This window comes from Carcharhinus amblyrhynchos, chromosome 32 (assembly GCF_965287045.1).
Source record: "Carcharhinus amblyrhynchos chromosome 32, sCarAmb.v2.hapA, whole genome shotgun sequence".
In the NCBI taxonomy this organism is placed as follows: Eukaryota; Metazoa; Chordata; class Chondrichthyes; order Carcharhiniformes; family Carcharhinidae; genus Carcharhinus; species Carcharhinus amblyrhynchos.
Genome location: NC_137355.1, coordinates 11,272,206 through 11,298,963, shown reverse-complemented (window position 1 = coordinate 11,298,963; position 26,758 = coordinate 11,272,206). Strand labels below are relative to the sequence as shown.

The 26,758-nt window shown below is 46.7% G+C and overlaps 1 protein-coding gene across 1 annotated transcript; it reads left to right on the top strand.

The window, feature by feature from the left end:
* Positions 1-383: 383 nt before the first annotated feature.
* On the top strand, positions 384-20,366 carry commd4 (COMM domain containing 4). Its single transcript, XM_080216162.1, has 8 exons — positions 384-424; positions 4,976-5,047; positions 7,775-7,840; positions 8,701-8,740; positions 11,285-11,404; positions 13,552-13,632; positions 14,875-15,051; positions 17,340-20,366. Exons 1-8 carry the CDS (start codon positions 422-424, stop codon positions 17,378-17,380), a joined length of 600 nt encoding a protein of 199 aa, XP_080072288.1. The 5' UTR covers positions 384-421; the 3' UTR covers positions 17,381-20,366.
* The last annotated feature ends 6,392 nt before the right edge of the window (positions 20,367-26,758 follow it).

Genomic DNA, 26,758 nt, shown 5'->3' with positions numbered 1-26,758 from the left:
TAAATGCACGAGGTTATGGGGATAGGGGCTGGATGGGATTGTGGTTGGTGCAGACTCGATGGGTGGAACAGACTCCTTCTGCACTGTCGGGTTTCTATGAATCTCTCCAGGCCATTCGACCCATCGAGCCAAATAAACAGTGACCCAAGCCGGGAATCGAACCTGGGTCCCTGGTGAGGCAGCCGTGCTAACCACTGTGCCACCCTATTAAATCAAAAAGTGTGAGCATAAGCGTAAGATTTGAACGGAAAGGTGGAGTTTTGGTTTGTGCTGCAGCTGTTTGTTTGAAATGAGGAACTCCAGGGAAGGCTATTGGCTGGCCAGCTGAGTACAGCAACCATTGGAAAGCTCACAGTTGGCCAGCTGCTGCTCAGCTGATTGAGAACAAGTTCCTGCTGGAGGAGGAGAGGTTGGAGTGAACATGGTGAGGGAGTGAGGGAGAACATGGTGAGGGAGTAAAGGGGTGAGGGTGGGAATGGGGAATGAGATTGAGATTGAGATTTGGGGGGGTGGTTTGAGGGTGAGGGGGGGGGTTTGAGGGTGAGGGGAGGGGATAAAGGGGGTGAGAGGAGGGGATAAAGGGGGTGGGAGGAGGGGATAAAGGGGGTGGGAGGAGGGGATAAAGGGGGTGAGAGGAGGGGATAAAGGGGGTGAGAGGAGGGGATAAAGGGGGTAGGGGATAAAGGGGTGGTGTGGAGGGGGGAGGTGGGACTGAGGGGGAGTGGGGTGGGGGTGGGGGTGTATTCCGTCACATTAAGTTCTCATTTTGGGTGGCACGGTGGCGCAGTGGTTAGCACTGCTGTCTCACAGCGCCAGGGAAACAGGTTCGATTCCCGGCTCGGGTCACTGTCTGTGTGGAGTCTGCACGTTCTCCCCATGTCTGCGTGGGTTTCCTCCGGGTGCTCCGGTGTCCTCCCACAGTCCAAAGATGTGCAGGTTAGGGGGGGCTGGATTGGTTGCCCTTTAGCGTTCAAAAAATGTGGAGGTTTTGAGGGGGGTGCCTGGGGTAAGATGCTGTTTCAAAGTGCTAGTGCAGACTTGATGGGCCAAATGGCCTCCTTCTGCACTCTAGGAATTCTGTTATTCTGGGAGATGGAGCAAAGTACACTGTGTATCTTTTGATGTTGAGTGCATATAGGGCAGTATGTGTCCATTTACAAAACTATCTTTGAGTTCAGGTATTTAAATCAGATGTTTGCCTGTGCGCGTCTGTGCATAAAAGGCAGTGCAGAGTTCTCTAGAACCTAGTTTAAAATCATTGCCAAAATGCCTGTGTTTGCCCCTCTCCCACTTACATAATTTCATTTTTAACCCATTTAGTTGATCATTTTAAATAACTTAGGAAAAGGAAGGTAACTTGGGAGTCCAAAATTTGACTATTCTGTCTTTAAAGGTGCACTGTCTCAATATTATCATTTTATTATGACTAATTCAGTTCCTTTATAATATATGGAGTGGCACAATGGCTAGCACTGCTGCTTCACAGCACCAGGGACCATAATTCCTGGCTTTGGTCACTGTCTGCGTGGAGTCTTGCACGTTCTCCCTGTGTCTGCGTGGGTTTCCTCCAGGTGCTCTGGTTCCCTCCCACAGTCCGAAAGACAAGCTGGTTAGGTGCACTGGCCATTCCAAATTCTCCCTCAGTGGGCTAGAGTGTGGCAACCAGGGGATTTTCACAGTAACTTCATTACAGTGTTAATGTATGTTTACTTGTGACACTAATGAATCAATTACAAGGACCTGTATCTTTGTGGTAGAGCCACATGGTTTCATGTGATGTACCATTTTAACACATTGTTTTGTGTTTTTGGAATGTTGCATAGAATCAGAGAATCCCCACAGTGCAGAAGGAGGCCATTGAGTCTGCACTGACTCCAACAGAGCATCTTATTCCAGGCCCTATCTCTGTGACCACATACATTAATCATGGCTAATCCCTTGAACTAGCGCATCTTTGGACACTAAGGGGGCAATTTAGCATGACCAATCCACCTAACATCTGGAGGAAACTGGAGCACTCCGAGGAAACCCACATAGACACAATATATGATCCAGTTCAGAAGAGAATTGAACATTTATTCGGTGGGGGGGGGAATTGCAAGCTAGCTGGGAAAGGGCACGAAAAGTGGAATTTAAATGGATAACTTTCAAAAGAGCCAGCACAAGCAATGATGGACTGAATAGCCTTCTATGCTTGAATGGTACATCTATCCCAAATGAGCTGACAATTTCCTTCAGCAACAGTCAGGAAGAACTCTAGCCGCCCTCCCTTCCTGCATTTGTAGACTGGCCATGATCAAAAGGGAGACCTTTCTGTAATGCCTTACCTGACCTCCGAGCTCCCTGGTGTGATTTACAGCCTTTAGAAGCCTTTTGAAATGCGATTGCTGTCATAATGGAGGAAATGTAGCAGCCAATTTTGGCACAGTAAACTCCCATTAGCATTTTCTTTTAGGCATTTGTGGGACATGGGGCAACGCTGACTGGCCAGCATTTATTGCCTATTCCTAGTTGCCCTTGAACTGAGTGGCTTGCTAGGCAGTTGAGAATCAACCACATTGCTGTGGCTTTGGAGTAACTTGTATGCGTCCATGGTCCACCCATATACAAACAATAGTTGACTGGGTATGGATGGTAGATTTCTTTCCCTAAAGGACATTAGCGAACCAGATGGGTTTTTCCAACAATGGACAATGGTTTCATGATCACCAGTAAATTCTTAATTCCAGAATTATTTCTATTGAATTCAAATTCTGCCGTATGTCATGGCGGGATTCGAACCAGGGTCCCCAGAACATTAGCTGACTCTCTGGACTAATAGTCTCGCGATAATACAGGGGCAGAGGGGTTTAGCTTACCATCTCAGCCTTGGGATGACATTGCTGACGGTGCAGCACTCCCTCCCCAAGAAGACAGACCGTTCAATCCACATCTCTGCTGCACACGAGATTCCATCTATCCTGCTTTTTAAAGTCCTATAAATTACTTTGACGTTTAATTTGGGGTGACGAGACAAAGTGTGAACAGAGACAGGAAGGCAGACCCGAGTCTACCTCATCCAGAATGGGAATCGAACCCACACTCTTGGCATCCTCATTCTGAATCTCATACTAGCCACCTAGCCAACTGAGCTAACCAGCTCCCACGCTTGAGAGGGATTTAAAAAAAGGGTTCTCTGAATGGGTCCATTACACGTTTGGTGCAACACAGAGGAGGGTTTATTAGGTAATAAAGCAACGCTTGGCAACCAACTGATTGAGTCACAGACAACCTTTACTTTCTGGACACAACAGATACTGGGTCTGCTCCAACTTCTGTCTTCTATCACCGGTGAAGGATTGTGTAGATGGCTAGTGCAAGGTTCAGAATGTAGATGGCAAGAGCACGGGGTCAATTCTCTTTCTGTCTGGGGTAGACTAAGAACAACGGAATCCCTATAATGCAGAAAGAGACCATTTGGGCCATTGAGTCGGCACTGATTCTCCGAAAGAGCATCTAACCGAGCCCCCATCCCGGTAACCCTGCACATTTACTATGGGCACCTGACCTACACATCTTTGGACATTAAAGGGTAATTTAACAAGGCCAATCCATCTAACCTACACACCTTTGAACACTGAGGAGCAATTTAGCACGGCCAATTCACCTAACCTGCATGTCTTTGGACACTAAAGGGTAATTTAACAAGGCCAATCCATCTAACCTACGCACCTTTGGAGTGTGGGAGGAAGCTGGAGCACCTGCAGGAAACCCACACAGACACGAAGAGAATGCGCAAACTGCAGACAGACAGTGGCTCAAGGCCAGCATTGAACCCGGTCCCTGATGCCGTGAAGCAGCAGTGTTTGCCGCTGTGTCGTCTTGCCCTGCTCCTGCAATTGTAAGGCAAGTGAAAGGACCAATGACAAAATGAACTCTCAGTGAAAGGAGTTCAGGACAATGAGCCACGGACCTGTTTCCTAACCGAGTTCTAGTGGAATGGAGCGCTGGTTCTGGATCCATACACCATTCGCAGTTGCGTCCATGGTCCACCCATTTACAAACAATAGCTACGCACGTCGTGGACTACAAATAATGAAGTTAATGTGCAAACATGATGTCGGAACAGAAGGCCATTGGGCCTCTCGACCTTGCTCCACCATTCAATCGTATGATGATCGAATGGTGGAGCTGGTTCGAGGGGGCTCAATGGCCTCCTCCTGCACTATAGGGAATCATAGACTCCCTACAGTGCAGGAGGAGGCCATTCAGCCCATCAAGTCTGCAACATCAACAATCCCACCCAGGCCCTATACCCGTAACACATATTTACCCTGCTAATCCCCTGACGCAAAAAGTTCCATGATGCCGGTGTTGGACTGGGATGGGCACAGTAAGAAGTCTCTCAACATCAAGTTAAAATCCAAAAGGTTTATTTGGTAACACGAGCTTTCGGAGCGCTGCTCCTTCATTGGGTGAGCGAACCTGATAAAGGAGCAGCGCTCTGAAAGCTCGTGATACCAAATAAACCTGCTGGACTTTAACTTGGTGTTAAGAGACTTCTTACTACGGAGACAATTTAGCACAGCCAATCCACCTAACCAGTACGTCTTTCGGACTGTGGGAGGAAACCGGAGCACCCGGAGAAACCCACATGGGGAGAATATGCAGACTCTGCACAGGCAGTGATGCAAGCGGAGAATGGAACCTGGTGCTGTGGGCAGCTGTGCCCCTCAACCTTCTCTTTTTCCTTTCACAACCTGTTTCACTTTCCTAATGGGTATAAGCTGATATATTTCTGTGGTATTTCTGTTATATGATATATAACCATGATATATTTCTGATTTATTTTCATGCTGTCTGTTCAACAAATTGAATTGTTAATGTGAAATGTTGCATTGTATATGTTTGCACAATCGTGCTTTAGGTTTTGTGTTCTAACTTGTGTGTGACCTCAGGAAGGCGATGACTAACACTGTAACCTTCTACTTTACAGAGGTTCCGTTTCTGCGGCGACCTGGATTGCCCAGACTGGGTTCTGGCTGAGATCAGCACCTTGGCAAAAATAGTTGAGTGTCCAACCTTCTGAATGTCATTACGCTGTGAACACTAACCTAGCAATTGTGTCAAGGGAAATAGCTGCTGTTCAAATGGAACTGACTCAATATTCTGCAAGGTTTCAAACTATCAGATATGCACATCAAACGGTTGACCTTTAGACATCATCTGCAAAGTGTTTTCACAATCGATAACATTGACAGTTATGTCTGACGTATTGGGGGCTGTTGAAGGAGAAGTGACAATTCCCTTCTTCTCAAACAGGAAAAAGTCACCTCCTCGGGAGTTCCCAAAGCATGTCACATTTGATTTATTATTGTCATGTGTATTGGGATGCAATGAAGAGTATTATTTCTTGCGCACTACATAGACAAAGCAAACCGCTCATAGAGTACATGGGGGGAAGGGGTGGAGAAAGTGCAGAATATAGCGTTGCATTCACAAGTAGAGAAGGAATTTTCCTGTCCAGCTCGCCACGGGAATCGTAGCGGGTGGGCCATGGAAAAGACCGTTGACTCCAGTAAAATTTTCCTGTCTTGCGGCGAGCATGGCTGGAAAATTCTGGCCAGCATGTAGAGAAAGATCAGCTTAACGTAAGGTGGGTCCGTTCAAAAGCCTGATGGCAGCAGGGAAGAAGCTGGCTTTGAGTTGGTTCATATGTGTTTCCAGACTTTTTTGTATCTTGCTCCCAATGGAAGAAGTTGGAAGAGAGAATGTCCGGGGTGTGTGGGGTCCTGAATTATGCTGGCTGCTTTTCCGAGGCAGCGGGATGTGTAGACAGAGTCCAGGAATGGGAGGCTTGTTTGCTTGGTGGATTGGGCTGCGTTCACAACTCTCTATGGTTTCTTATGGTCTTAGTCACAGGAGGAACCGTACCAAGTTTTGATGCATCTGGAAAGGATGCTTTCTAGTTTAGTTTATTTATTAGTGTCACAAGTAGGCTTACATTAACACTGCAAAGAAATTACTGTGAAAAATCCCCCTGGTCTCCAGCACCTGTTCGGCTACACTGAGGGAGAATTTAGCATGGCCAATGCACCTAACCAGCACGGACTGTGGGGGGGAAACCAGAACACCCAGAGGAAACCTACACCGACATGGGGAGAATGTGCAAACTCCACACTGACAGTGACCCAAGCCAGGAATCTAACCCAGGTCCCTGGTGCTGTGAGACAGTAGTGTTAACCGCTGTGCCACTGCGCCACCCACTATGGTGCATCTGTAAAATTCAACCAATGAAATACTTTTTGATGTATAATTGTTGTAAACAACATGGCAGGAAATTTGTGCACAGCAGGCTCCCAAGAGCAGCAATGTGTGATGACAATGAGTTGATCTGTTCTAACTGTTGGTTGAGGAATGAATGTTGACCAGGATGCCGGGATGGTGTTCCTCTTCATAATGATGCAGTGGGACATTTTAGCACCCACCTCGAAGACTAGATGGGCCCTCGGTTTAACCATAACCCAAGCAGACACGGGGAGAACGTGCAAACTTTACACAGACAGTGGCCGGAATTGAACGCAGGTCCCTGGCGCTGTGAGGCAGCAGTGCTAAACACTGTACTTAGGTCAGCTTAAAGGAGGAGGGCTCCCCCTCTGCGTTGTGTGGAGTGAAATGACGGATTATGTAGAAACTACAACATGAAAACCAACTGTTCAATCCTAGTCTACATTTTCCTTTTTAACCTTTGTTCCACGTGCCGCCCCAAGGCGTATGGTCCATGCACGACCTTGCCAGCCTTTACCCAGGTTGAATGCCAGCACGATATTGAGTACTTGGTGCATTGCAGCTAAACCCCCAAGAAAAACAGAAAAGACTCAGCAGGCCTGATGGCTCTATTCTCTCTCAATAGATGCTAACATTGCGAGCCAAGGTGACCTTTCATCAGAGCAGAATCCCCTCCTGCCCCAAATCCCACTCTTGCCTGATCATAAAATCCGTACAGTGCAGAAGGAGGCCATTTGGCCCATTCAGTCTGCATCAACTCTCCAAAAGAGCATCTTACCCAGGCCCTATCCCCATAACCTCATACATTCAGCATGGCCAATCCGGCCAATCCACCTAATCCACATATATTTGGACACTAAGGGGCAATTTAGCATGGCCAAACCACCTAACCTTCACATTTTTGGACACTAAGGGGCAATTTAGCATGGCCAATCCACATAACCTGCACATCTTGAGACATCAAGAGGCAATTTAGCATTGACCAATCCATCTAACCTGCACATCTTGGGACACAAAGGAGCAATTTAGCATGAATTGAACCCTTTAAACCCTGTGCCAGAGCTGAACATGGTAGTCCAGACCAAGGGCAGGATTTCATGACCTCACTCACCGTGAAACCAGAAAATCCCACCTGAGATCAACGGATCTTTCCATTGTCCGTCCTTCGCCCGCTCCGATTCCCGTGACAGAGCGGACGGGTAAAATTCCGACTCAAGGCTCCGAACAACTGAACAGTCATTTCCTCCCATTGGCTCTCCAGGTCTAGTTCGAGATTATGGTGAGGAAAATCAATAGTTAAAATATCAAACACTCTGTCAGCGTGATGCACAATTGCGCAAATAATAATACTGACAACTTTGTCTTGCTGGTGTTTATGGCCTGGATTGCTTCATTGCCTACTTTCTGGGTCAAAGGATTTCTCATTCATGGTACAATGTGTGTGAAGTGAATACAGGAATGATTTTTAAGGTTGTATTCCTTTTAATAGCACTGATTTCTCTTCCAGTCTTCAGTGAAGATGAAGTTGCTGTGTGTTCAGGTACTGAAAGACCTGCTGGGAGATGGAATTGATGTAAGTATCAATCTTAATATAGGACTTGTGTAGCTGAGGTCTTAAAGGGATAGCATCAGTGTGAGGGTCAGTTCCATTTTCCTTTTTAAGGCCTTCCGCCCACCTCTCAGATTGTAAACTCGCTGTGTTACACCATCATTTCCTGATCCTATAGCGAGAGGGATGGAGTATAAAAGCAGGGAGGTCTTGCTGCAATTGTACAGGACACTGGTGAGGCTGCACCTGGAGTACTGTGTACAATTTTGGTCCCCTCGTAAGAGAAAACTGTGGGTGTCTTTCAAAAAAAAAGCAGGAATTTACATGAGCACAGGCCCCTGATTCTTTCAGAAAACATGGATAATTCCTGTCTTTTGTTAGTAGAATAACAATCTTTATTCTTAAAGTATTTTGATTTATCCTTCAACAAAATGGGCATTCGGCTGTGATAATTTACAAATCCAATAGAATCCCTGCAGTGCAGAAGGAGGCCATTTGGCCCATCGAGTGTACCGCGACCGCAATCCCACCCAGGCCCTATTCCCATAGCCCCATGTATTTACCCCAGCTAATCCCCCTGACACTAAGGGGCAATTTAGCATGACCAATGCAGCTAACCCGCACATCTTTGGGAGGAAACCCGCACAGACGGTGACCCAAGCCGGGAATCAAACCCGGGTCCCTGGCGCTGTGAGGCAACAGTGCTAACCACTGTGCCACCATGCTGCCCCCCCAACCTCCCCACTTCTCCCCCACCTCATTGCGATTGTTTCTGAAAGAGTTGGTCAACGTATTGGGTTTCTGACAAGTTCCTTTGCATCTAGCATGTTTGAACATTCCTTGTGTCAGCTATTACTCACTGCCTGTCGGTTCTCTCCTGCCAGTATGAGAAGATTGCAAAGCTCACTGCAGATGCCAAGTTTGGTAAGTCCCGGCCAAGCTTTTTCATGTGTATTGTCCAGTTGTCTTTGCAATGCTCAAGTATTATTTGCCTTTTGCATTTGCATTCGTTCATTCAGTGCCGTGTAATGTGATATTTGCATATTATACATCATGCTGTTAAGGGAATATTATTCCGTGCAGAATGCAAGAGGCTCCCTTTGATGTGAACATGCAAAAAGAATGAAAATGTCTTGTGTTTTCGTTGTGTTTGACACGAGCACCAGATTATTTCAACGCTTTACAGCCGATGAAATACTTTTTGAAGTGTATAAAGAACAAAGAAAATTACAGCACAGGAACAGGCCCTTCGGCCCTCCAAGCCTGCACTGACCATGCTGTCTGACTCAACTAAAACCTCCTACCCTCCCAGGAACCGTATCCCTCTATTCCCATCCTATTCATGTATTTGTCAAGATGCCCCTTAAAAGTCACTATCGTATCTATCGTAGAGGTGGCACGGTGGCACCGTGTAACACAGCGCCAGGGACTCAGTTCAATTCCAGCCTTGGGTCACTGTCTGTGTGGACTTTGCACATTCTCCCTGTGTCTGTGTGGGTTTCCTCCGGGTACTCCGATTTCTTTCCACTGTCTGAAAGGTATGTAGGTTAGGTGGGTTGGCCATGCTAATTTGCCCCTTCGTGTCCTGGGATGTGTAGGTTAGAGGAATTAGGGGGATAAATATGTGGGGTAACAGGGGTAGGGCCTGGGTGGGATTGTGCTTGGTGCAGACTCGATGGGCCGAATGGCCTCCTGCACTATAGGGTTCTGTGATCCTATGACCTGTAACCTCTGTTGTACTGCACAAAGCGCAGCAGCCTGTTTGCACACTGCAAATGTGATGAAGATGGATCATTGGTTTTGTAATGTTGATGACATGTTGGCCAGGACACCAGATATTGTGGTGTGCTCTTCCTCAGACTAATACCAAGTGATCCTTAATATCCCTCTGAGCAGGCCAGTGGGGCCTTGCTTTAATGTCTCCTCCAAAAGCCAGTGCCTCCTGACAGTGTAACACTCCCTTCGTACTTCACTGGAGTGTCATCCATAATTTATGCGCTCAAGACCTTGTGACTCAAGAGGTGTGTACACTAACAGGCCACTGCTCGTGGTCTAAACTAGCAAAGGGCAACCTTGCCACATGAGTGGCCCCCCCCCCTCCGCAGTGGGCTGCAAGATTGAAATCGGGCTTGTTCACTAATCATGACCCCTGTGAATAAAATTAAATATAGAAACATAGAAAATAGGAGCAGGAGGAGGCCATTCGGCCCTGCTCTACCGTTCATCACAATCATGGCTGATTGTCCAAATCAACGGCCTAATTCTGCACTCTCCCCATAACCTTTGATCCCGTTCGCCCCAAGTGCGATATCCAGCCGCCTCTTGAATACATTCAGTGTTTTGGCATCGACTACTTCCTGTGGTAATGAATTCCACAGGCTCACCACTCTTTGGGTGAAGAAATGTCTCCTCATCTCCGTCCTAAATTGTGTACCCTGAATCAGACTGTGACCCCTGGTTCTGGACTCCCCCACCATCCTCCCTTCATCGACCCTGTCTAGTCCTGTTAGAATTTTATAGGTCTCCATGAGATTTCCCCCCTCATTTGCCTGAACTCCAATGTAAACAATCCTAACCTGGTCAATCTCTCCTCATACATCAGTCCCGCCATCCCCATAATCAGCCTGGTAAACCTTCACTGCGCTCCCTCGAGAGCAAGAACATCCTTCCTCAGAAAAGGAGACCAAAACTGCGCACAGTACTCTAGGTGTGGCCTCACCAAGGCCCTGTATAATTGCAACATGTATTTAATACCTGCCTAATACTTCATAACGAGTTATAGAAAATGCTTATTCATATATTAATTGAACTATCCATAACTCCAAATGATAAAAACAAAATAAATATTTATATCCATAGAATTCCTGCACTGCAGACGGAGACCATTTGCCCCATTCTGCACCGACAACAATCCCACCCAGGCTCTATCCCCATAACCCCACACACTTACTCTGCTAATTCCCCGACACTAAGGGGCAATTTTAGCATGGCCAATCAACCTACCCTGCGCACCTTTTGGACTGTGGAAGGAAACCGGAGCACCTGGAGGAAACCCACACAGACACGGGGAGAATGTGCAAACTCCACACAGACAGTGACACGAGCCGGGAATGGAACCCGGGTCCCTGGCGCTGTGAGGCAGCAGTGCTAACCACCATGCCACCCATATGGTGTCTTTCTCTTTAAGACGGTACAGCAGAATTGACGTGTGGAATTAATGGAAACTGAGAGCGAGAGCTCACACCAGAGGGTGAAGTTCTTGTTTTCTCTCTCTCTCTCTGTCTCAGGCAGAATCATCCAGAAGTCATGTTATCAGTTTGTACAGACTGGAGCATTTGCTTCACGGCAGCCTAGGGATGCAACTCCAGTCCGTTACAAAATGAAAAATCTTTGCAAAGTTGCACAAAAGGACAATTTAATATTGCCAAAAAAAAAATTAATCCTCGGATATTTATTTTTGAATTGCAGAAACCAGTGATATAAAGGCCACTATCGCGGTGCTAAACTTTGTGTTATCGAGTGCTGCCAAGTATGGTGTTGATGGCGAATCGTTATCTAGTGAATTGCAACAACTTGGTCTCCCGAAAGGTATTACTGCTTTCCGACCTGATACAACACAGCTCGAGTATCCTTCATCGAAACTCTGTCCAAAGCTCTGCCGATTGTATTCCTGGCTTCGGGTCATTTCAGCTATCAGATACTGCTTCCAAAGTGACGTGACGATAGTCTAAGCCTAGGCTAGCTACAGTCTAAAGGGAAAAAGAGCTAGAAAAGTAAGATGTATCACTGAATAATAAATACATGACGTGGAGATACTGACATTGGACTGGGGTTGGGCGCAGTAAGAAGTCGGGTGGCACAGTGGTTATCACCGCTGCCTCACAGCGCCAAGGACCCAGGTTCGATTCCTGGTTGGGTCACTGTCAGTGTGGAATTTGTACACATTCTCCCCGTGTCTGCATGGGCTTCCTTCGGGTGGTCCGGTTTCTCCCACAGTCTGAAGGATGTGCTGGTGAGGGTGCATTGACCCGAGCAGGTGCCGGAGTGTGGCGACTAGGGGAATTTCACAGTAACTTCATTGCGGTGTTAATGTAAGCCCTACTTATGACAAATAAATTTTAAATAAATGAAATAAAATTTAAGCCTCACAACACCAAGTTAAAGTCCAACAGGTTTACGTGGAATCACGAGCTTTCGGAGCACTGCCCCTTCATCAGGTGAATGGAGAGAGGTTCACAAACACGGCCCCTATGTCTCAGTGAACATGCGTCCACTCACTTGATGAAAGAGCAGCACTCCGAAAGCTCATGATTCCAAATAAACCTGTTGTACTTACTGTAATAAATACAAGGTATGGAAATATAGAGACTCATCTCTGTCACCTGTTCGGTTACACTGAGGGAGAATTTAGCACGGCCAATGCAGCACGTCTTTCACTCTGGGAGGAAACTGGAGTACCCGGAGGAAACCCGCGCAGACACGGGGAGAACGTGCAGACTCCGCACAGACAGTGACCCCAAGCTGGGAACCAAACCCGGGTCCCTGGCGCTGTGAGGCAATGGTGCTAACCACTGAGCCATCTTGCCTGCCGCCCCTAATACTGGTTTAAGAAAAACCCATCTGGTTCACTAAAGTCTTTTCAGAAATTTGGCACCCTGTAAGTGACTGTAGATCCGCATGTTCCTCAGAAATAGGCAAGCAAACCACTCCCTCGTATTTACCATCACCAGGGCAATCCAGCATGGGCAGTAAATGCTGGCCTTGTCTGTGCCGCTTGTAATGTTAGGAATGATTGTTCAATAATGTTTAAAAAAGAAAACAAAATCCCAACTCCTCTTGTAATTGGAAAAAAGCAGCAGAGGGATGGCACAGTACCCTAAAAATACTCTCACGTGTACATTTAAAAATAACATTTGCAGTAGTTAACAAGTCCCTGAGTAGTTATTAAAATGACTTGCTTTGCAATTGCTGTCTATTTTTCCTGAAATTTGAGCCCATTAAGTTTTAAGTCTGACCAAAACAATTCCGATCAAGTAATTATGTCACCAATTGTTTCAGTGTTAATACTGCTGTGTGTTCTTTTATTTTGCTCAATCCCATGCAGACCCTATTCCTGTAACCCTGTACATTTTACATTGCTAGTCCCCCTGACACTAAGGGGCAATTTATCACGGCCAATCCACCTAACCCATACATCTTTGAACTGTGGGAGGAAACCAGAGCGCCCGGAGGAAACCCACATAGACTCCGCACAGCCAGTCACCCGAGGCTGGAATTGAACCTGGGACCCTGACGCTGAGAGGCAGCAGTGCTAACCACTGTCCCACCCCAAATCATTATTAACTTGCAGAATTTTCTCTCTCCATTTTATAAACCGTAAACAGTCATTATTTAAGAGCCGTTTCGAATGATGTATCAACAGGAATCTCTGAACGTGATAGGTACTCACCTGATGAAGGGACAGCGCTCCGAAAGCTCATGCTACCAAATAAACCTGTTGGACTTTAACCTGGTGTGGCGAGATTACTTACTGTGATTACCCCAGTCCGACGCTGGCATCTCCACATCGTGTTTGGGAGTGTTTGTAAAGTAAAGTTTGATGAGTAAGCTGGTTGGTTTTGGACAGAGTGCTCCCAATACGAAGATTCCACCATATCCCCCCATTGACTTTTTGATAATATCTTCAGTACTGGGGCTGGAATCTTCCTAACTGGATCTCATGCTTAATGTTTCAGAACATGCTGCTGCCCTCTGTAAATCTTACGAAGACAAACAAACTGCCCTTCAAGACAGACTAAAGGAGAGCAGTCTCAGGTGTAAGTGGTGATATCTTTATCTCAAGGTTGGGCAATGAGCCTGGATTCACTCCAGTTTCGATCTGATTTATCATTGCCACATGTATTAACATACAGTGAAAAGTATTGTTTCATGTGCACTAAACAGGCAAAGCATACCATTCATAGAGAAGGAAAGGAGAGAGTGCAGAATGTTGTGTTACAGTCATAGCTAGGGTGGAGAGAAAGATCAACTTAGTGCAAGGTAGGTCCATTCAAAAGTCTAACGGCAGCAGGGAAGAAGCTGTTATTGAGTCGGTTGGTACGTGTCTCTGAAGGAAGAAGGTGGAAGAGAGAATGTCTGGGGTACGTGGGGTCCTTAATTATGCTGGCTGCTTTCCCGAGGCAGTGGGAAGTGTAGATGGAGTCAGTGGATAGGAGGCTGGTTTGCGTGATGGAGGTGGCTTCGTTTGAATCTTTTGTAGTTCCTATACAGACTAAAGGTACCATTCGTAGAGAAGGAAACAGAGTGCAGAATGTGGTGTTACAGTCATAGCTAGGGTGTAGAGAAAGATCAACTTACTGCAAGGTAAGTCCATTCAAAAGTCTGATGGCAGCAGGGAAGAAGCTGTTCTTGAGTCGGTTGGTACGTGACCTCAGACTTTTGTATCTTTTTCCCAATAGAAGATGGTGGAAGAGAGAATGTCTGGGGTGCATGGGGGTCCTTAATTATGCTGGCTGCTTTACCAAGGCAGCGGGAAGTGTGGACAGAGTCAATGGATGGGAGGCTGGTTTGCGTGATGGATTGGGCTTTATTCATGGCCCTTTATAGTTTCTTGCAGTCTTGGGCAGAGCAGGAGCCATCCCAAGCTGTGATACAACCAGAAAGAATGCTTTCTATGGTGCATCTGGAAAAGTTGGTGAGAGCCGTAGCTGACATGCCAAATTTCCTTAGTCTTCTGAGAAAGTAGAGGCCTTGGTGGGCTTTCTTAACTATAGTGTCAGCATGGGGCGACCAGGACAGGTTGTTGGTGATCTGGACACCTAATAACATGAAGCTCTCGACCCTTTCTGCTTCGTCCCCATTGGTGTCGTGGTGCATCTGTGAAAGTTGGTGAGAGTCGTAGCTAACATGCCAAATTAGTGTGAATGAAATGTTGCCAGATTCGCCAGAGAGGTTGCACGTTATGGAAACGGATAGGGATTTATTTTACCCCCTCCCTGTTCTTTTTTAAAAACTGTGTGGCCCTAACGGGACTTGTGGTATTTTACTCTCGTGTGCAGTAAACAAACTGGACTCGGTGTCGTGGAGGGTGGATTACACCCTGAGTTCCAGTCAGCTGAAGGAAGTGAATGAACCCCTCGTCCACTTGAAGATCAACGTTCGGAACGTTGACACGGGCACTGTGGAGCCCACGGTCGTCTCGGTGACATCCAACAAGTTCAGGGTCCTGCTTACAGGTCGGTCAAGTCCACCAACAAATGGGGGTGAGGAAAATTTGGGGGGGGTTGTCAGAAATTTGACAAAGCCCATTTCATGCTGTGTAAACCCTTGCTTTGTTTAACTCATTAAGACTAACATTTCTAACAAACGTGCCTGCGTTGCTGCTACTGCTTCTGTCCTCGGGTTACTCTTCCGCAGCTAGGTAGTCAACATCTTTTCCCAAAGGTAGGGGAGTCTAAAACTAGAGGGCACAGGTTTAAGGGGAGAGATTCACACAGAGGGTGGTGAGTGTCTGGAATAAGTTGCCAGAGGCAGTAGTAGAGGCGGGTACAATTTTGTCTTTTAAAAAACATTTGGGCAGTTACATGGATAAGATGAGGATAGAGGGATATGGGCCAAACATAGGCAAATTGGGACTATCTTAGAGGTTTAACAAAAAAGGATGGCATGGACAAATTGGGCCAAAGGGCCTGTTTCCATGCTGTAAACCTCTGTGGCTTTATAAAATCATAGAATCTCTACAGTACAGAAATAGGCCATTTGGCCCATTGAATCTACACTGACTCTCTGACAGAGTATCATAAATGGGCAGCGGAGTGGTTAGCACTGCTGCCTCAGCACCAGGGACCTGGGTTCGATTCCCAGCTTGGGTGGAGTTTGCACGTTCTTCCCTTGTCTGTGTGTTTCCTCCGGGTGCTCTGGTTTCCCCCCACAGTGTGAAAGACGTGCTGGTTAGATGCGTTGACCTGAACAGGTGCCGGAATGTGGCGACTTGGGGATTTTTGCAGTAACTTCATTGCAGTGTTAATGTAAGCCTTATTTGTGACTAATAAATAAACTTTAACTTCTAACTTTATAAACAATCACCACTCCCACATTCTAACCCCGTAACCCCAACCGTTTATGTTGCTCATCCCGCTAACCTACACATCGTGCAGGCCATTTGGCCCATCAAGTCTGCGCCAACTCTCAGAATATCTTACCCAGGCCTCACCCCATCCCTATCTCTGTAAAGTAGCTTTGGGACCTCTGTGTCCCTCGAACTCTGACATCTTGTACATTCCATCCCCACAACCACTTCCTTTTGCAACACAATTGCCTGACAAGTCTTCAACCATCCCCAAGTTCCCTTCCCAATAATCTTTACCCCTCCACCTCTCACATCTTTGCTCAGGCACTCCTTGAAACCTACGTCTCTGAGCAAACACTAGGCCGAGCAGCTTAGGGTGGCACAGTGATTAGCACAGCTGCCTCACAGCGCCAGGAACTCGTGTTCAATTCCCAGCTTGGGCCACTGTCTGGGTGGAGTTTGCACATTCTCCATTTATCCGCGTGAGTTTCTTCTGGGTGCTCCCATTTCCTTCCACACTCCAAAGATGTGTGGGTTAAGTTTTTGAATTTGATTTGATTTATTATTGTCACAAGTATTAACATGAATTGTTTCTTGTGTGCTATACAGACAAAGCATACCGTTCATAGAGAAGGAAAGGAGAGAGTGCAGTTGATTGGCCATGCTAAATTATTCCTTAGTGTCAGGGGGCTAGCAGTGTAAGTACATGGGCTTACGGGGGTAGGATGGGATTGTTGTTGGTGCAGACTCAATGGGCTGAATAGCCTCTAGGGTTTCATAGAATCCCTACAGTGCAGAGGGAAGCCATTCGGCCCATCGAGTCTGCACCAACCACAATCCCGCCCAGGCCCTATTTGCATAATCCTATGCATTTACCCTAGCTAGTCTCCCCGACACTAAGGGGCAATTTAGTATAGCCAATCTACCTAACCCGCACATCTTCAGAGTGTGGGAGGAAACTGGAGCACCCGGACAAAAAGCACGGAGACATGGCAAGAATGTGCAGACTCCACACAGACAGTGACCCGAGGCCAGAGTTGAACCCAGGTCCTTGGCGCTGTGCTGCCCATTCTATGATTAATGTTTGGTGCCAGTCTTTGTTTGATTACACTCTTGCAGAGCACCTTGGGATCCATTTAAGGCACTATGTAAATGCATGTTGTTCAGAGTTACTCTGGGTCACTGTCTGTGTGGTGTTTGCACATTCTCCCCGTGTCTGCATGAGTTTCCTCCGGGTACTCCACTTTCCTCCCAGTCTGAAAGATGTGCTGGTTAGGTGCATTGGCCCTGCTAAATTCTTCTTCGATGTACCCAAACAGGCGCTGGAGTGTGGCGACTAGGGGATTTTCACAGTAACTTCATTACAGTGTTAATGTAAACCTACTTGTCACAACTAAATAAATTTAAACTTTGAGTCCTCAAGGGTTTATGACCACTTTTGTCTTGTCCCCTCAGAACTCAAGCAAGCGCAGGCGCTGATGAATGCCTTGAACTAAACGACTTTATACAAAATGGTCAACTCTTCTGGTGAACTGCGAGTTTCCTGGATTTGCAGGAATTTGGAGGAAGAGAGGGCTAACGTTCAGATACAGTTTAAAACAAAACAGTGACTCTTGTTACCCTCTGGGCTGCAGATCCAATGGAGTTTGAACATTCCAGCAAAGCTAGCGTGAATGACATTTGTATATCTGAAAGATTAGGACCTGAATTCGTATCTTGATGAAGCACTTTCTGGAGAAGGATTTGTGTGTAATGATTTACGTAGAACCTAGAGGCAGGAGTAGGCCATTCAAGCATTTAGTAGCTCCTTCAGCACTGCAATGTCTTGGGGATATCAAGGGTACAAGCAAAATTACCACCGGGAAATCGCAACGAGGAGTTAATGTCTCTACCTGGCTGTCTGAGTCTTGTCATTGGGGCATTTTATACGGCGAGGCTGACTGAACTCTGCCCTCTGACCCAACGATTGCACGCCAGTTGACTGACCAAGTAGGTGCAGTGGTTTGGAACATTCTCCAGTCGCCCCTGGAGATCTTGGCTGGGATTTTACTGGCACGCCCGCCCCGAGGCTCGTAGCGATCGCGCCCGAGGCCAACAGAGAATGCCATTCTGCGAACCTCGGGGCGGGCGTGCTGGTAAAATCGGGGGGCCCTTGGTTCGAACCTGCCTAAGACAACTCGGGTGAGAAGCTTCCTCTCAGCAATGACTGTTTAACTTACAGAGATGGTCACCCCAGGTTGTTTGAGGCCTCCTTAATTTACAATGTCTGAAATTTAACAATGTTTACAAGGACACCGGGGCTGGGAAGTGGAAGCGTTACTAGCTGGATGTGGAATTGGGACACAGATGTAGCCTCTTTTGTTTAATGACACGCATTACCTTTGAGAAGGTGACACTAGTCAGGAGCGCGAACAATTTATTTCATTGCCGGATTGTTATTTGACCTCTTAGCGGTTGATAAACAAGGAGGCTTGGCCCAAGTATCTTTGCATTCGAGCTAATTGTATCTTAAAACCTGTGAATTCAGGGCAGCATCCGTCACTGGAGTTTCCCAGAGATGTGGAGCCACTTGAAGGAGCAGGGTTAATCTCTGATTTGAAGTGTTTTTTGTTTCTGGAAGGCTGCAAAAGAATTGCGGCCAAGGGTATGAATGAAATGGTGTTGTCGAAGGGTCGGGGGTGGGGGTAGGGGGTTTGTTTCACTCCCCCCCGGCTTGAAATGACCACCAGCCTTTTTCCTTTTTGCTCAGGTCTTGACCACTTTGGTAAGTTGCAGGAGATGAGCCAGTCAGTAAATTCTTCCCACACTTTATATTTTAAAAAGAGCTTGTGTCTGTCCTCATTTATAGCAACACAGCAGGTTACCATATTGACCATCCAGTATCCCTGTGAGTGGGCATGGTGGTTAGCACTGCTGCCTCTCAGCGCCAGAGACCTGGGTTCGATTCCCGGCTTGGGTCATTGTCTGCATGTTGTCCCCATGTGTTTCCTCCGAGTGCTCCAGTTTCCTCCCACAGTCCAAAGAGGTGCGGGTTAGGTGGATTGGCCATGCTAAATTGGTTGGGGTATTGGCACGTTAAATATGTGGGGTTATGGGGACAGGGCCTGGGTGGGATTGTGGTCAGTGCAGACTCAATGGTCCGAATGGCCTCTTCCTACACTGTAGGGATTCTATGTCTTTTGAACCCTTGCAACCTGGCTTCAGAAGCAGCTAGGGCATTGATAGCTGTGCTATCACCTGGCTGTGTTAGGTTGAAATGCCTCAGATTTGGCTGCTGTGTAAATTGGTATATCTCTCTCTCTCTACTCTCCCCCTCCTCCTATTTTCTTCCGGGGCAGTGGGAACATATGAGTGAAGCTTTGGCCGCTGTAAGAATGTTAGATTCAGGTACCGGTTACAACAAAATGCTCCAGTTCCCGCTTTTGCCTTGAGCGCAAAGGTTCAGAATCATTCTCGGGCTGCAAAATGAAATAAAACCTTCATGAGGTTGGGCTCGGAACGATTGAGATTTCTTGGGTGGATTGAGAGTTTCCTGATACCTGGGGGTGCTTTTCATTGCTGGCTTCCTCTTTACGAGGTGGTCCAACTGGCAGCACGGTGGTTAGCACTACTGCCTTGCAGCACCAGGGGATCCAGGTTCAATTCCGGCCTTGGGGTCACTGTCTGTGTAGGGGGGGGTAGGGTCTGCATTACGTCTCATACTGCTGAACCAGATAGGGCCGTCTTGCGTCCTGTTTTGAGTTGAACTTGGAATCATTGGCCCTGTTTATAAAAAAAAATCTAATCTAACTAGCAGAGACAATCAGAATGGGAGATGTCCCTGTATGTTTCGTGGACTGGGTAACTCGGGAGTGTTTGAGTTCCCAATGTCCAAGGGTTTCCGAGTGGTTTGTAATCTCAGTTTCACCTTCAGTGTCAGAAATGTCACCAAGAGTGTCTATCCCCAAACTAGTGTGCGCGCTGTGGGTAAGTGTTTACATATACGTGTCCAATAAAGATTAAAAAAAGAAGTGTGTCTCGGAAAAAGTTAACTCGGATTCAGTTTTATAATACATTCTGCTTCCTGTAGATATCCATGTGATGTTATAGCAAAGTGACATTCTTAATCAGGGTTGGTAATTCAGTATTGTGACTGGGTGGTATTAACTACCCAGTATTTGTGTATGGTCACATTTGGTCACGGCAAAGATCTTTAACTACTTTACCAGTGGGTTAATATGCTACGTACAGATTTTTTTTGGGGGGGGAATTTTGAGCACTGAGGGTGGAATTGTCCCTTCCCGCCTGTTGCGGGAATCGTTGCGGGAGGGACATGGACCACGCAACCGTGACCTCGGGTGGGACATTCTGGCGAGCCCAGCTGGAAAATCCCACCCAAAATTTGACTGAAGTTTCTTTAGGGTTTTTCGTACGCATGCGTGAAATAAATACTGTCCAGCCACTTAATGGCAGTTTGTAAATTTATAAATTGTGAAAATAAAATTGCAGGCTTATCTGAATGGAGGTCTATCTGTTTGGTCATTCCTGCATGTCAATGGCTGAAATGTGAGCCAATTAGAATCCGTCACAAGAAGTAAGAGCTGCTATTGGTCATCTTGCCGCTCATTTAACAAGGTCATGGCCAATCTTTGATCCCTATCCCGTCTCCCTACGCTCTCCCGTCTCCCTGATTCCCTTCTGTGTCCATAATTCTATTGAATTGAATACAACCAAATGTCGTTTGAGACAGGAATCCGATAGGCACTTCCATCCCTGGATTTCTCAGAGCAACGAAACCCGTTCGTAGAATTCCCTAGAGCACTCAGCTTTGGACTGTGGGAGAATTGAACACTATATTCCAAGTGCAGCCTAACCAAGGTTCTATAAACTGCAACATTGCTTGCCAATTTTTAATGATGAATGGTAAAACGCCCTCCCTGAGCTTCTCTGCCTCTTTCTACTCTAAAACACTCCTTAAAACTTATCTCTTTACCCAAGCATTGAGTTCCGTTATCTTTCTGTCAAATCTTGATTAATAATGCACCTGTGAAATTCCTTGGGAACCGTAGGCAATGGTAAAGGGACAATAAAAGAGCAAATGGTTCTCTTACACTAAAATCAAAAGACCAGATATTTTGGTATTATTCATTTGTGGGACATGGGCATCACTGACTGGCCAGCATTTATTGCCCATCTCTAGTTGCCCCTTGAGAAGGCGGTGGTGAGCTGCCTTCTTGAATCGCTGCCATCCACGTGCTGTGGGATTGACCCACAACGCCGTTACGGAGGGAATTCCAGGATTTTGACCCAGCCACTGCAAAGGAACGGCCGATATATTTCCAAGTCAGGATGGTGAGTGGCTTGGAGGGGAACTTGCAGGGGAATTACAACACAAAAAAAAGTTGTTTAGTGGATATTGTCAGTAGGATAAATCCACTATACAATGCCTCAAAATGGATGATTTCTGGTCAACATCTCCAACATCCTGAGCCTGCAGATGCACAGTACAAACACTTCTAAAACTGTTACTCCAACCATGAATTAATGCTGTAATAAGTCTTCAGAGGCAGAAGTCCCTTCACCAGAATCCCTTTGTTTACAATTCCACCAGCAGAGTGCTATCAGTCTACCTTCCGGAGAGCTGGAGGAACTCCCGGTTAAATAAAAAGACTCACTGATTGGACCATCAATTGACTCCTTAATCAGGTTTATTTTTGTTCAGGGTCTACACTGTTCAATTTCACTACATTGAGAAGCAACAGTTTTTGGTCTCTTCTTGTACACTGTAGCCATCACCACCAGCAGGCACAGGGACACCATCATGAAGCCAAAGGCTACTCCTTACACAGCGCAAGTAGGAGATTCAGCAGCACCACTTGCTTCATGGTGTTTCTTGGACTGAAGACCTCATCTTCCAGGATCACTCACTCATGTTCTCCTTAATCAGGGAGCACTTTTTGTCTGACCAAATAAACAAAATTAAATTAACTTAGGGATTCAGGGAGTTCACACTCCAATAAACCAACCTCAGAGGCCTGATTGAAGTCATTACAATTGCCCACCCATTTGTGAATCAATTTATAAAGCACTGATCTTTCTCTACACCCTAGCTATGACTGTAACACTACATTCTACACTCCTTTCCTTCTCTGTGAACAGTATGCTTTGTCCATATACCGCACAAGTTACAATACTTTTCACTGTATCCCAGTACACGTGACAATAATAAATCAAATCAAACTCTAGCTATGATTGTAACACTACATTCTGTACTCTCTCCCTCTGTTGTAGATGTTGTATTCTCTGTAAATCATGGACAGGAACTAATGTGATATGTGTAAGTGTTCTGTGGGGCCACATTTCACAGCTGCACTGATGTGATGAACAACCTGATTTGGCTTCTCAACTGGCAAAATTAAATAGAGTCTCTGAGCTGTACAGACTTTAAAAGTGCGATTGTTAACAAGAGCCACGTAGCAGCTCCCCACTGGTAAAAGATCCAGTCTCATTACTTTGAAGAGAAGGAGCTGTCCTGGGACCCTGGTCAATATTCCTCAACCAACAACACAGGCACAGATTGTCTGGCTGTTCTGATGTTGCTGTTTATGGGATCTTTCTGTGCTCCTGACCTTACAATCGTGGTTACACTTCAAACCGACTTCGGGATCTCCTATAAAAGGTTCTTGTTTTCATCGAATCCCTACAGTGCATCGAGTCTGTACCAAGAACAATCCCACCCAAGCCCAATCCTGTAATCCCACATACTTACCCCACTAATCCCTCTAACCTATGCATCCCTGGACACTAAGGAGCAATTTAGCACAGCCAATCCACCTAACCTGCGCATCTTTGGACTGTGGGAGGAAACTGGAGCACCTGGAGGAAACCCATGCAGACATGGGGAGAATGTGCAAACTCCACACAGACAGTGACCCAAGCTGGGAATTGAACCCGGGTCCTTGGCGCTGTGAGGCAGCCGTGCTAACCACTGTACAGCCACTCCGCCTTTCATTCCTCAAAGTTTGAAGCAATCCCACTTTTGGACTCAGAACGGTTTGATTTATTATTGTCACTTGTATTAACATACAGCGAAAAGTATTGTTTCTCGTGTGCTATACTGACAAAGCATACCATTCATAGAGAAAGAAAGGAACAGACTGTAGTGTTGCAGTCATAGTGTAGAAAAAGATAAACTTAATGCAAGGTAGGTCCATTCAAAAGTCTGACAGCAGCAGGGAAGAAGCTGTTCTTGAGTCGGTTGGTACATGACCTCAGGCTTTTGTATCTTTGTCCCCAAAGGAAGAAGGTGGAAGAGAGAATGTCCGGGGTGTGTGGGGCCCGTGATTATGCTGACTGCTTCTCCGAGGCAGCAGGAAGTGTAGACAGAGTCAATGGATGGGAGGCTGGTTTGAGTGATGGATTGGGTTACATTCACGATCCTTTGTAGTTTCTTGCGATCTTGGACAGAGCAGGAGCCGTACCAAGCTACACCAGAAGAGGATTCAGGAATTATTGCACTGGCTTTCATATCTCCTCTGGTCATAAAAGATGCTTGTTATGTTTTTTTGCTTTCCGAATCACACTTTTTAAGACTCAAAATGCTGAGGCTAGGAGCAACCTAGTGACACAATGGGGAGTCTGAGCCAGAAGCTCCCAGTTCGATTCCCGTAACTTGCAGCACAAGGAAAGTGCATTCATAACACAGTCAATCAGGTCTGGATGCAGGGATTTTGTTTCCTTTGGCTGAGTAAGGGTCTGGAACAAGAGGCCACAATCTCAGGATACAGAGTTGGCCATTTAGGACTGAGATGAGGAGCTGTGGAATTCTCTACCACAGAAGGTTGTGGCGGTCAAGTCACTGAATATATTTAAGAATATACGGGCGGCACAGTGGTTAGCACTGCTGCCTCACAGCGCCAGGGACCCGGGTTCGATTCCCGGCTTGGGTCACTGTCTGTGTGGAGTCTGCACATTCTCCCCGTGTCTGCATGGGTTTCCTCCGGGTGCTCCGGTTACCTCCCACAGTCCAAAGATGTGCGGGTTAGGTTGATTGGCCGTGATACATTGCCCTTTAGTGTCAGGGGATGAGCTAGGGTAAATGCATGGGGTTATGGGGATAGGGCCTGAGTGGGATTGTGGTCGGTGCAGACTCGATGGGCTGAATGGCCTCCTTCTGCACTGTCGGGATTCTGAGAAGGAAATAGGTTTCTATGTTCAAGGAATATGGGGAGAGTGCAGGAGTAAGGTATTGTGATAGTGGATCATGTTGCAAATTTATTTACAAGTCGGCTTACATTAACACGGCAATGAAGCTATTGCGAAACTGTCGAATGGCAGAGCAAGCTCGACGGGTCGAATGGCCTCCCAAAAGGAAGGGACAGTAAAACGGGAAATAAAAATACTGGTCTGAACTGGTCTTATGTACTTTAAAAATGAATACCCAGCAAAACAGGGAAATAAGGATACTGGTCTTGTACTAATTCCTGCTCCTTTTTAACTACGTTTCTGTGCCAGTGACAGGTGGGAGAGTTGGCTGCACCCGACAGGGAGAGAGTTTACCACCACAGCTCCGGAATACAGCATGCCGGTGACCACAGCCCCTCTTATTGTGTGAGTGAGCAGCTCCTACCAGTGCACAGCCTGGCACAGGCAGAGCCTGCTCCTTTAAGGCTGGCACAGGCAGAGCCTGCTCCTTTAAGGCTGACACAGACTGAGCCTGCTCCTTTAAGGCTGGCACAGACAGAGCCTGTTCCTTTAAGGCTGACACAGACTGAGCCTGCTCCTTTAAGACTGACACATGCAGAGCCTGTTCCTTTAAGGCTGACACACGCAGAGCCTGTTCCTTTAAGACTGACACAGGTAGAGCCTGCTCCTTTAAGACTGACACACACTTAGCCTGTTCCTTTAAGGCTGACACAGGCAGAGCCTGCTCCTTTAAGACTGACACATGCAGAGCCTGTTCCTTTAAGGCTGACACACGCAGAGCCTGCTCCTTTAAGACTGACACACACTTAGTCTGTTCCTTTAAGGCTGACACAGGCAGAGCCTGCTCCTTTAAGGCCGACACAGACAGAGCCTGCTCCTTTAAGGCTGACACCACTACAGTGAGAGCAGAGACTACAGATCCCAGCTTGCTCCATTTCAGTGAGTGAGGAAGTGAGAGGCAGACTGGCCAAAGGAAGGAGCATTGAGAGAGAACCCGCGGTTGGTGCACACTGAACTTTCCATTGCATTGCAAAATCTGATTGTAGCAGCCTTTTCTTTCTGTGTGATTTGTCCCACAGCATTCTGATCTTGCTGCATTTCTGTTGCAGTTTTATTCTGATCCTGTTGTAAGCCTTTGTACTTTCCACTGGGAAGGCCCAGCTGTTTTGTAACAGGATTTGCTCTGGAATCGGAAGCAGCAATGAATCTCCCAGTGTGTGTGGGTGTCTGTGTGTGTGTGTGTCTGTGCATGATGTAGAGATGCCGGCGTTGGACTGGGGTAAACACAGTAAGAAGTCTCACAACACCAGGTTAAAGTCCAACAGGTTTATTTGATAGTAAACCCACGAACTTTCGAAAACGGTGTTCCTTCGTCAGTTGTGTGGAAAGTTCTGATCAGAGAAAGGCATGTAAAAACACGCAGTTTACATAATACTGCGTGTGTGTGTGTGTGTGTACAAAGAGTAGCTGAGCTGCAAACGCTAGGGTTTTATTCTCATCTGGAAGGATAGCATTGAGCTCCAAACTGCTTTTGTGCGTCCCCCACCCACTAAGGGGTAACTAAGGGGCAATTTAGCATGGCCAATCCACCTAACCTGCGCATCTTTGGACACTAAGGGGCAATTTAGCATGGCCAATCCACCTAACCTGCGCATCTTTGGACACTTAGGGGCAATTTAGCATGGCCAATCCACCTAACCTGCGCATCTTTGGACACTTAGGGGCAATTTAGCATGGCCAATCCACCTAAACTGCACACCTTTGGACACCAAGGGGCAATTTAGCATGGCCAATCCACCCAATCTGCGCATCTTTGGACACTAAGGGGCAATTTAGCATGGCCAATCCACCTAACCTGCACATCAGAGTGTTGCCGACAGGGGGAGGGTCATACTGGGCAGCGAGCACAGGGGTTGGGTGATTGGGACACTGTGTGCGATGGGACCCGGTCATCAACATGTTATTCATGTTGAGGTTTGTGGAGGTCAAGGTGAAAGTCCAGGAGGCAAAGGTCACGAACCTTTGGAACCTCCTTCCCCAGAGCAGTTGGAGGCAGAGGCAGTGACTAGTTTTAAGGCAGGGATGGGGAGACCTTTGACTACGAAGGGAGACAAAGGTTACCGGGAGGTTGGCGAAATGTGCAGTTGAGGCCACAATTAGCCATGATCTCAGTGAATAGCAGAGCAGGCTCGACGGGCTGAATGGCCTGCCTCTGCTCAGAATTTGTACGTCCCTATTAAAGTATGAATGCAAGTTTCAGAGATTGGGTCACGTACCAAATTGAAGATATCATTTTTAAGGTGTGATGTGGCCTGTGTCACCTTGCGGCTAGAATTAGCACAAAGGGAACAGACCCACGTCAAAATTAAAACGTCACTTGATGTTACAGCGAACGGGATGGAAATGAGAGAAAGTCTGCTCCTTGCTGGAATCCCCATTCAATTCACACCACTTACCTGATATCCCAAGAGGTCAGAGCCTTTTTTTAGAAAGAATATTAGATTTTCGATTGGATGTACTAAACCCTCGTCACTGCAAGTCCAAATTTCTCATTCTCAAACTACGTGTACAGCTATTTTGGAATGGGTGGCGCAGCTGACTGCTTAGCCAGCCCATGCCCCAAGAATCAATAAACAAAAGAATCTTGGAATTGCTTCTTTAAGATTAGTTTTCCATACTCCAATGTCTTT

Excerpts from the sequence above, each read along its gene's own strand:
- commd4 (XM_080216162.1), top strand. Across the intron at positions 5,048-7,774 it reads TCAGCACCTTGGCAAAAATA|TCTTCAGTGAAGATGAAGTT; the intron begins GTTGAGTGTCCA and ends TTTCTCTTCCAG. Across the intron at positions 13,633-14,874 it reads AAAGGAGAGCAGTCTCAGGT|TAAACAAACTGGACTCGGTG; the intron begins GTAAGTGGTGAT and ends TCTCGTGTGCAG.